Raw genomic sequence first — 10889 nt, forward strand, 5'->3', positions numbered from 1 at the left:
AAAGATAAGCAAAGAAACAAGAAATGAAGAAAACCACACAATAAAGTATGCAGCACTAGAAGCATTTATTAAATATGATGTTGTGCAATCAATTTCTGCTTGTTTGCACAGAATAATTCAAATGCGACTAATACACGAAGTTCTCTATTTTAATCTTCAAGCTTAAAATGAGAAACATGTTAATTAAGTTGTTTTAATTTTTGCAAATTCTAAACGTCAGATGATGTTGGGTTGTAATATTTCGAGTCAAGAAAGTGATTGCTCCTAATGGCATCTTTTATTAAAAAATGCTGACAAACGGATGTGGATCGTCAAGTTTATCAGGCGAGGTTTACAACCACCGATCGGGTCTGAGGGTCCAGATTTATAGCACGGTGCTTTTGTGATCACTGAATCACAATATAAATTTCATATGTTGTAGTTAAGCGCAGTAATTTGTTTTAGCAAGTTATTTCCCTCATTGTGACATACAGCTTAAATGAATGACATAAAAAAAAAACTGTCCCGGAAATATCCACGCGCACTTCTCTGGACTTCATTCTCATATCAGGATGTCACTATATAACCTTTTATGGTTTGGAGGAAGTACTTAACCTGCTTTATGTCATCATTTCCCGTATTTAAAGACCAATGGACCATAAACAAAATTGCATTCCTTTCTCTTTGTTGCCATGTGTTAAACTACACATGAAGTTAAAACCAATCAAACTTAACGAAGACGGCCTCTCCTTTAGTTTTGCAGTAAACGTCTTATCCATCCACGTCAGAAATCTATTAAAGTTCTGGTCTTCCTCAGCCTTGGCGCGTCAAGACTGCTACGTTAAGACAGGCAGGTTTGAAATAGCGTCCTTATACGCAGCTGTCATTTAACCCGTGTGACCTGCTCAATACCCTTCATCAGCCCAGGTCACCTCATAGTCTGGGTAATGAGTTTTTATCTTCTCTGTGGAAACAGAATGCTTTGCTCTCCCAAATCCCTGAAAAAAAAAGAAGAAAAGATGAACTGATTAGCGGATCATCCAAATTAAAGGAATATAAATTGTTTAACATTAAAACATCATGGGTACCATGGAGTAACCGTAGACGTGGATCTTTTTTGCAGCACTGTCATGTTTGATTCTTCCTCCTCCGAGACATTCACAATCCAGTCCTCCACCTCTCTCCAGTTCTCCGGCCACGCGGTCATAGATATCAGCTTGAGGAGATAAAACGTTGGGGAGGTTTTGTAGCACAAAGAAACACTTGTTCTACCAACAAATGCGTGGAGAAAGTTCCTAAAAACTCTACATGTCTTGAAAGACTAATAAACTATTTTGTATTTAAGCAAAAAAAAGGAAAAAGCAAAAAAATATATATATATATATATATATGAGTACAATTAGTAATTAAAATGACAGCTAAAAGTACAGATAAAGAAAGACAAAGTAGTAGTAATAGGAAAAATATATTAGATAGTTACAAAGCAATATGCAAAAAAATAAAAATAAAAAAACTGCTAATTTGTTCATTTCTCTCAGTGAGACGAGTCTTTTGAATCAGTTCATTCGTTCTGTTTCTGCAGATGGAGACTGGTTTGTGTTCTGAATGACAGTGAACGAAAAAGGATATTAGTGCAGAACTGGGTTTTTAGAAAATTATTATCATAATCATAATTTACTAACACGTTAATGGGTGTATTTATTTTACTCAAAATAAAATCTTACTCGATAAAGACCTCAGCCAGTATAAAAACCAAGTGATTTGGTAGTGGCCCAGTATATACAATAAACACGTTTTAGGATGTTAATTAAGTTTGCATGAACCAAAATCTGGCAAAAAAAGCTACTTTGAAATGTATGTATTTTGTCACATTAAAAAGCAATTGCATATGCACGCTGTTCCCTAACAGCTGTCATTCATTTAAACACTTGAATGGATCCCTACCGTGATACTCGGCCCACGCGTATCCTCTCACAATATCAACATAGGAATCGTCATCGTTGCTGTTCACCCGTATGAGGACGTATTTGAAGACGCCGTTAGGATCTAAATCAACCTCTGGGATTTTAGCGAGACGTTCGGCGGACATTACTGCAAAAGCGGGACAGAAAAATCCTAACACTACAGCGAAGTTCAGTACAACAACAGAGAAGCGCTTCATTTAGCACTGCGGCGTTTTGAAGTACGGGAATGAACATTAGCGACGCCTAGAGGCCTGGAGCAAAACAACACGACACGGCAACAAAGCAAAAAGAATTACTTTGAATGTTTAGATTATTTTAAGTATTTAAGTTTGTGTAATGCTAGTTTTTATTAGAGGTAAGTGTTTTTGTGATGGATGCTGTTGGGATTTATTTGTTATAAATTCATATACACATACATATATATATATATACATACATATATATATATATACATATATATATATATATATATATATATATATATATATATATATATATATACACATATATATATATACATATATATATATATACACATATATATATATACATATATATATATATATATATATATACATATATATACACATATATATATATACATATATATACACATATATATATATACATATATATACACATATATATATATACATATATATACACATATATATATATACATATATATACATATATATACACATATATATATATACATATATATACACATATATATATATATATATATATATATATATACATATATATATATATATACATATATATATATATATACATACATATATATACATATATATATATATATACATACATATATATACATACATATATATATATACACATATATATATATATACATACATATATATACATACATATATATACATACATATATATATATATACACATATATATATATATATACATATATATACATATATATATATATATATATATATATATATATATATACATATATATATATATATACATACATATATATATATATATATACATATATATATATATATATATATATATATATATATATATATATATATATATATATATATATATATATATATATATATATATATATATATATATATATATTACTGAGACTACAGCAAAATATAAGTAAAGGTACAATAGGAAATACCATAATAACTAGTTATTGTCAATGTATTAGCCATCAATGTGTTAAAAACTATAAACATGACTAAACTAAAATGAAAGCACGGTGGTACTTTGTATTCTTTAAATGATTTCTTTGTACTGCTGTTTCATAGTTTGATCAACATTCACTAGTGGACACAAAATATTCAACACACACTCATTTTTTGGAAATGTTTATTTCTTTAGCCCAGGGAATGGATTGCACAAACTTTTTTAATACAAAGAATACACTTCGAACAGATAGTATTTGCAAATAAGAGTGGTTACTCTAGAGAGAAGTGCGCTCCGAGCACCTCTCTAGGGCTCTTCAGGAGCTCCGTGGCTGTGTCAAACTCTAGCGGTATCGTTTTCCTTTCAGCTTTGAGTTCTCGCTCCATTAGCTGCCATTAGGGGAAAATTATTAGTTTAACAATTTTATAATTGTATCACATGGCCAATATAACTGTCGAAATTCCCAAATGTTGCTACTTACCTCAAATGTAGAGAGCTCCAGAAGCTCAGTGATATCTTCCTCCTCTTCAGTCAGTGGCTCGTTGATCTTCAAGGCAGCCTTGGCCACATCTGGGTGGTAATGCTTCTGCAGAGTCTAAAAACAGATTGGGATTTTTTCGTCAATGTGTTTTTCCGGTCAGAGTGTCAAATGTGAGGAAGGACAGCTCCAAATAAACAACAATATGGAGATTCTTGGATTTAGTCTCACTCTGATCTCCCATAGGCTGCTCTCCAGAGCATGACACTGAACCGGATCTTTCTCTTCCATCACATATGGGTCATCACAAGGCTCTAATTAAAAAAGTTGACAAGAATTTGTTTTTATAATAAATACAGAAAAATTATGATTGACCATGCATTTTATGAATACTACATTAAATAATATTTTTTTATAGAATAAACAAATAAAAATATGTTTTATATTTTTTAACAAATAAAGAAATGCAGATATTTTTAGCTAAAAACAAAATAAGCATTGATTTTGGATAAATAATAAATTATAAATAATAAATGCATATATTCAGGTTAAAATTAAGATGAATAAAAATAATGTACATATTAAAAGAATAATTAAATAAAAGGAATACATATTTTAGAAAAGCTAGTATTTAATACAAAATAAAATATTTAAATATGTACTTTAATAAGTCATTTATAATAATGCATTACAATGTATTTTTAAAATATACAAAATAATTACAAAAATTTAAACACACACACAGCTATTTATTCACAAATAAATAAAACATGTATTTTAAATATAAACAATTAAATAAGAAATAATTATGTATAAATAAATATTTCTTTTAAATGATTAATAATTGATTATTCTATCTCACATACCTTCTGCAGCACTGGGTCTGTGGATGAGAACTCTACAAGAGGGGTGCCGGCGAATGAGATTACAGATGAATGGCAGAAGTATGAGGAGAGCTGTAGGTGGCGCTGTGAGAGACAGGCGGGCGAAGCGCTTCACAAACGCTGCCACAAGATAGGCTGGCAGATGACTGTCAGAGCAAACGGGTTACTATTTCACTGCATTTACGAACAAATCACGACATTTACGTACTCCTGCGTATATTCAACCAAAATAAAAGTGTAGAGAGCAAACATACGTTGAAGAGAGGAAGATGTTCACCAGGTGGAAGAAACGTGCTCTGTACTTGACATGGAAGATGGAGGGATCCAGCAGGCTGTACAATTTCTTATAAAAATCTGGGTAATCCCTACACAAAGACAGTTTTTTTAAAATAATATTAAATATTGTACGAGTCGGCTGCCCCTCCTCTTTATTGTCACCATCATCACCCGTCTGTTTATTCGCCGCTCTTCACCAGGCTCCCGACGGGAGTGAGGTGTGTTCGATGAAGGGGCGTGGTATTGGCCAGGTCTGGCGGCGTGTGACGAGGCACACCTGAAGGGATTTAGCCTTGTCACCGCCGCCGTTAAATGCCCTGCGCGCCTCTCCTCGGGAGACCGGTCTCTTCCCGTGCATGCACGCTGGTGTCCTCGTGGGTCCAGGAAGGGTGCGTGATGGACCTCACCCCGCCGTCCGAGAAGCGCGTCGTGGGACCTCCGTAGTCCAGGCTGTGAGCACACAGCTCATCCCACTCTGCCGCCGGAGCAAAGAAACCGGAGACGCCGCGGAAGAAAAGCCGCCCCTCGCGCCCGGGCCAGAAACTGAGCGCGAGCGACCGCCGGACTCCGCCCCTTACCTGGACCCTTCCCCTGGAACACGGCCTCAACCTTCACTTTCCCGCGGCACGACGAGGACACCAGATCCCCTTTTATTTGGACACTTTTCCCTGGACACTTTATTATTTTGTATTATTTTGATTTTTGTAATAATACAAAAAGCCTCTCCGAGGCCTGACGCCACGCCCACTGTTCTGTCGTTGGCTCCTATTACAATATAAAAACTTCAAATGTCGATCAGAGAACGGCCAGGTTTAATACTTACAGATTATGCTTATGGATGAGGATAAACAAGCCATTCAGAGCCAACAAACTGATCGCACCTCCTGAGGAAAAAAGGTGCATTACAGATGCATGACTGCGCACGGCAGATAATGTCATGAATGATAACCGTTTAGTCCTCCGTAGACCCACCAATGTCATAGGCAGCGCTCAGGAAGTCGATCAGAAGTGTGGGATCACTCATCTGTGGCATTATCGACTCATGAAGGATCACCAGGATCTTCTTGTACATGCTGCTAGGTAACTATTGGAGCCCCAAAAACATTCAAGTTAAATTTTTTAATTTTTTTTTAAAGGTCATTATAGATAATGAGTATAGTGGGATGCCATAGTGAGGGTTGTTTTACCTTGTACTTGAGAAACAACAGCCACATTTCCCCAAAAGCTCGTTTATGCTCCTATATATATATATATATTTAAAAAAATTATAATGTATATATATATATATATATATATATATATATATAAACTTTAACATGCAGAAATGTAAAATAAAAAAAGTATTTACCTGTACTTTGGCTGCTTTCCATTCTTCGGGTTTGTCTACAAAGTGCAGGAAGAAATTGTGTTTATGAACGACATTTTTTTTTAAAGAGAGAATACCACAGTAATAAAACATAAGTACTTACATGCTTGTTTGACAAGAAAGTTTTGAATTTTCGGTCCATGGCTGGGTACGTTGATGGTTGAGAGGAGTGCGAACACATTGTTTTGATATACAGGAATCACAGCCTAAAAAAGTAAAAAATACGTTTGTGTAACAGATAAGACGGAAATGTAAAGGCAAACAAACACACACACACCTTTTTGTTTCTGTCCATGACTCTGGAAATGTTTACTCGTACTGAACTCATGACGTAGAAGCGCACGTCGTCCTTCTCCAAAAACTCTTGAAACCTGGAGATGAGCAGAGACATGTCTTCTTTCGTCGAGAGAAGACGCTCCATTAGGGTCTGTGCACAAGAGAGGGACATGTGTTATACGTATATTATGGTGCGTTTTAGACTTCAGTGCGCAGAATCAATATATGTAGCTGTTAAGAAAACCAACCCGTAAGAGCTCCCTGGGAAAGCTGTAGTGCTCATTCAAGTCCAGATTCTGGAGAGGGTGTTTGCCTTCCGCTGCAACAAACTTCATCAACGCACAGAGGGATGCTTCCTGGGAAATATTAAAACAATGTACATAAATCACACGCTACAGTCAGTCGAATGGGAATGTCCAGAGTCTGTTACACAGCTGTCACTGTTAACTGAAAGCACGTCTATTACAGTAACTGAAATAAAACGAAATGTAGGCTAACTGAAACAAGCTTAAGATTAAGTGCTATGAGTTATTAGATATCTGCTTTGTTTATAGTCCAATCTACTGCATATGTAAACTACATAAAAGACCACGTTTACGCAAACTAAACCGTCAGGTTACTTTTGCTCACCTTCACTTGGTAAGCTTCATGGCTTATGTTTTCCAGCAGAAGCTCCACACAATTGTTGTAACGGTGTCTCATGAATATTCTGTACTTCTCTTCAGCGCTGCGATCACCTGAGAATTTTACAGTTTAAGTTCACTTTTTATGGATTTGATCTGACTGCAAAATGCCAAAACACACACGTGCATTAAAATTAATTTTTAAATAAACAAGCAAACAGTTAATGTCACAAGCTCATAACTAGATTGGTGGTTATGCATACACACTAAGTAACACCCACATATGAAATACCGCTCTATGTAAGCGCTCCTCTTGGTAAAATAAAAACATTGTACAGTCAGTTTGTTTACCCAATGATCTTAAAATACAATTTACCACTCATGAGGCCCTCTTCTTCGGGCAAATCGCCGACGTAAAGATCTCCTCTGTCGAACAGCTGGCAGAAAACCCTTCTGCAAGCATCGGTGGCGAAAATGATTTCTTTAACATTTTCGGACTGCAAGCGAGATGAAACAAAAATGCGTTTTATAACAAGAGCGCCTGTAGACCGGAATAAAGAGTTGAGTCCACTGTGAAGTAAATATCACAAACCTGCAAATATTCAATGACGTCGAATATGTCGTTAGCATGTTTTTGGTTTTTTAGAATAAGAATTCTTTTTGTATTTATATCCTTTTTATATGTAACCTGACTGTTGTCTTCTTTCACGTTGCTGTCCGTGGACGGCGCCATGATTGTTTCACTAAACATGTGTTGATGTGTTCATGTGAGAGTAAGGTCGCCCCTAGCGGCCAGCTGAGGAACTGAAGTTAGCCGACGCTAGTTATGAGGCATTGAGTTTTTTTTTTTTTTTTTTTTTTAAATATATACCCTTTTTACTTTATTTTCAAATTCATTGTCCATTTTAACTTTTTATATGTGTTCATTAAGTTGTGAATTATTGTCAAAAGCAGTGATTCAGATATATTTGTAACAAGATACAAGTTATTTTTTTAATTATTTTTTGTTTGGATTTCTTTAAAAGATAGGCACTTTCTAGTATCTTCAACGAGACAAAACAAAGAATGCTTTTGAGAAAACACTTCGTAATGCATCCAATATTTATGCTACAAGAAAGTATAACCCTTTTATGAAACAGTAAATATCTATTAGAATAAATGGACTAACGACTGAATTGTACACTTTCTTGCAAAATAGACATTAAAACGGTTTAATGGAAACGGTTTAAAGGAAAACGGCAACAAGCCTTAATAAAATCAGTTTATTTCAGAATTTTAATTACAGTGGAATCTTTGGAAATTAATGTTAGCACAAGTAAAAAAAAAAAAAAAAAAAAAAGGAAGACTGCTGCTGAGTGATTCAGTCAGACGCATTTCCATCTTCATCATCATCCTAAAGAAAAATTGGATAAACATTAAATATTGCCTATAATACATATTCAGACTATCCAAAATAGGTCAGAAGAAAAAATAATTGTGTGTATGAGATTCTAATTTAAAAATAGAATAGAAATAGAAATAGAAATATATATATATATATGTGTGTGTGTGTGTGTGTGTGTGTGTGTCACACGCACACAAAATAATTTTTTCTTCTGACCTATTGTGGAGAGATATTTATTTTTTTAATTAGAATTATTTTAAACACACCAACAAACGATACCTACTTTGTGCTCTTGGCTTCCTAGAGCCGTTGCTTCAAAATCATGGATATATAGTGTAGCCATCCAGTTCACCATAGACTTCTCATGGAGCTCCGTTTCCACAATACTGGGATAAATGTGCTTGTCCTTAAAAGCATTAACGGCTTCTTCTTCCTCTGTCCATTCCAGAGTCTCATGGATGCCATCTCCTCCGAAGCGTTTGTTGTATCGGTCAAAGTGCACCCTCTCCAGCACTAACCCGAGTCCAGGAGCCTTGGGAACGTCAACTTTGTCCGTTCCCCAGCTCCTCTCGATCACTCCTTCATCTACATATCCTTTGACCACAGCGATCACAAGACCGATCATCTTCCGGATCTGGTGCATCATGAAGCTCTGGCCTCTTACTGTGATTACGGCAAACTCAGCATCCTGTCTCACAAACGGCTCTCCACAGGACATGTGGGTGATGTAGCGCTTGGCGCTGGGGTCCTGAGGACCTTTCTGCGAAGTGAAGTTGTGAAAGTTGTGGGTGCCTTTGTATAAGCTAAACAATCGGTTGACCTTCTGAAGGGTCTCTAAACTCAGACGAAATGAATTATCCTCCTGGTTATAGTCCTTTAGGGAGAAAGACACGGTGGGAAGCATGTAGGAATATGTTCTGGCATCACAGTTGTTTTTGGAATTGAAGCCACCAGTGACTCTCTTATAACCTGCAAGTTTGGAAAAAAAAAAAATAAATCATAGCAGCTTACTCAAAATAATTTAAAACTTTAGTATTAAAATGAAATAAAAAACTTTCAGAAAAACTGAAATAAAAATGATTCAGAGCTAAATAGATTTTTTTTTTTTTTTTTTTTTTACATACAGTACATAAATGATGCAAATAGAACTCTTTTGTCAGTCATTGAACAGAAATATGTAAATTATAAACTTTAAATTCAGACCTAAGATTCTTATGTGAGGTGGCAGATGCGCATTAATTTTGTCCAAGATGTTGTCAATCATCCACACCTTCAGAGACACGACTTGACCAGCAGCAGAAACACCCTGTTAACGCATAACGATAAAAAATTATACTAAAATTATATATATATATATATATATATATATATATATATATATATATATATATATATATATAAAAATAATAAAAAAATTATTATAACAATATATAACATATACATATACACACACGCATACATAGCAGTATTTACTTTTTTTAAACTGTTTAAAATTATTTTTTTAAATAACTGAGCATAAAGTTAAAATATTCACCTTATCTGTTCGCGCACACCGCTGGAAAGACATTTTCTTCATGTCATCTCCGTGGCCCTCTGGAATACAGCCTGCTTTCACAAGAGCACTGACCAGTTCATCCTCAATGGTTCTGAACTGAGAGTTCTTCGCATTTCTCTGGACGAACAGGAAAACCATTAACGCTTGGACAACACAGCAACGCACAAACCACCGTGCCGCATTTTCACAACTCACCTGCATCCCGTAGTAGCCTTTGCCTGAATATGCCATCAGCAGGGCCACCTTTTTCTTTGAGTATTTCCTCTCATCCTGGTCTGTTTTAAGCTTCTTATCTTCGCGTTCAGTCTCAGCATGCGTCTCATCTGCTGGTCTTTTCAAAGCTTTGATTTGGGCGTCTGATGAATCCTCGGTCATCTTGCTGTACGTGCAAAGTCCACGGAATTTATATTTTAGGTCTGGCCACCCTGAAGAGCGTTTCAGTTAGCGGTGAACATTACAGTTCAGCGGTTACTTTACAGCGGAACGCATTAGTAAGAAACTCACCTTTGTTTTTGAGAGCTGGAATAATTGTTTGACGTGATAAAATATGAATTATCCGATAGCACCTCAGCATGTCCTCAAACTCTTCAGTGAGGCGCTCACCAATGTCTTTTGAACGAAAACGATTCGACAGGCATATTCTACAATGACCAAAATTAACTTAGAAAACAATTTTTGGACGTGATGTATAACAGCAGTATACAGATTATTCACCGGAACAATTTATTTACTTCCACCGTACCAGGCATACACCCCCACGTGCAGTGCCTGAACTTTCACATCTCGCAGAATATCGCGTGACCTTAAACGGGTTGCCAGGTTTTAAAAAGAAAAGCGGACACGAAGGGGACCATGTTACATTTTAGTGCTCTGCGATGCGTGTGTGTATACATTTTAAACTTTTAAATATATATAA

The 10889-nt window shown here is 35.5% G+C and overlaps 3 protein-coding genes across 4 annotated transcripts; all 3 read right to left on the reverse strand.

Moving 5' to 3' along the window:
- Positions 1-46: 46 nt before the first annotated feature.
- phpt1 (phosphohistidine phosphatase 1) lies at positions 47-2161 on the reverse strand. The gene is made up of 3 exons (XM_043221749.1): positions 1924-2161; positions 1068-1195; positions 47-977 (listed from the first exon to the last, which is right to left on the reverse strand). The coding sequence occupies exons 1-3, from the start codon at positions 2138-2140 to the stop codon at positions 885-887; spliced, it is 438 nt and encodes a 145-aa protein (XP_043077684.1). The 5' UTR covers positions 2141-2161; the 3' UTR covers positions 47-884.
- Positions 2162-3297: 1136 nt separating this feature from the next.
- On the reverse strand, positions 3298-7806 carry noc4l (nucleolar complex associated 4 homolog). Its single transcript, XM_043220825.1, has 15 exons — positions 7627-7806; positions 7411-7531; positions 7042-7148; positions 6660-6767; positions 6413-6562; positions 6239-6341; positions 6118-6152; positions 5957-6007; positions 5742-5853; positions 5593-5653; positions 4748-4858; positions 4476-4639; positions 3841-3923; positions 3613-3726; positions 3298-3520 (listed from the first exon to the last, which is right to left on the reverse strand). The coding sequence occupies exons 1-15, from the start codon at positions 7783-7785 to the stop codon at positions 3404-3406; spliced, it is 1596 nt and encodes a 531-aa protein (XP_043076760.1). The 5' UTR covers positions 7786-7806; the 3' UTR covers positions 3298-3403.
- A 475-nt stretch (positions 7807-8281) lies between these two features.
- pus1 (pseudouridine synthase 1) lies at positions 8282-10754 on the reverse strand. Of its 2 annotated transcripts, none has more exons than XM_043220747.1 (6): positions 10478-10754; positions 10169-10352; positions 9953-10090; positions 9622-9724; positions 8702-9387; positions 8282-8427 (listed from the first exon to the last, which is right to left on the reverse strand). In XM_043220747.1, the coding sequence occupies exons 2-6, from the start codon at positions 10346-10348 to the stop codon at positions 8395-8397; spliced, it is 1140 nt and encodes a 379-aa protein (XP_043076682.1). In that variant the 5' UTR covers positions 10349-10352; positions 10478-10754; the 3' UTR covers positions 8282-8394. The 2 variants fall into 2 exon arrangements, with proteins under 2 accessions (XP_043076682.1, XP_043076680.1); XM_043220745.1 differs by having other exon boundaries at positions 10169-10398.
- Positions 10755-10889: the final 135 nt, after the last annotated feature.

The sequence above is a fragment of the Puntigrus tetrazona genome, chromosome 21 (genome assembly GCF_018831695.1).
Source record: "Puntigrus tetrazona isolate hp1 chromosome 21, ASM1883169v1, whole genome shotgun sequence".
NCBI classification, from domain to species: domain Eukaryota; kingdom Metazoa; phylum Chordata; class Actinopteri; order Cypriniformes; family Cyprinidae; genus Puntigrus; species Puntigrus tetrazona.

Bases quoted from the DNA above. Each gene is read 5' to 3' on its own strand.
- phpt1 (XM_043221749.1), bottom strand. From the start codon at position 2,140: ATGAAGCGCTTCTCTGTTGTTGTACTGAACTTCGCTGTAGTGTTAGGA. The intron at 1,196-1,923 runs GTAGGGATCCAT...TATCTCCTCAAG, and splicing joins CGCGTGGGCCGAGTATCACG to CTGATATCTATGACCGCGTG. The intron at 978-1,067 runs GTACCCATGATG...TTTTTTTTTCAG, and splicing joins ACGTCTACGGTTACTCCATG to GGATTTGGGAGAGCAAAGCA.
- noc4l (XM_043220825.1), bottom strand. From the start codon at position 7,785: ATGTTTAGTGAAACAATCATGGCGCCGTCCACGGACAGCAACGTGAAA. The intron at 6,153-6,238 runs GTAAGTACTTAT...TGCACTTTGTAG, and splicing joins CTTTCTTGTCAAACAAGCAT to ACAAACCCGAAGAATGGAAA. The intron at 6,008-6,117 runs GTAAATACTTTT...ATATATATATAG, and splicing joins GGAAAGCAGCCAAAGTACAG to GAGCATAAACGAGCTTTTGG.
- pus1 (XM_043220745.1), bottom strand. From the start codon at position 10,547: ATGCTGAGGTGCTATCGGATAATTCATATTTTATCACGTCAAACAATT. The intron at 10,091-10,168 runs GTGAGTTGTGAA...CTGTTCGTCCAG, and splicing joins AAGGCTACTACGGGATGCAG to AGAAATGCGAAGAACTCTCA. The intron at 9,388-9,621 runs GTCTGAATTTAA...CCAAACTTGCAG, and splicing joins ACCTCACATAAGAATCTTAG to GTTATAAGAGAGTCACTGGT.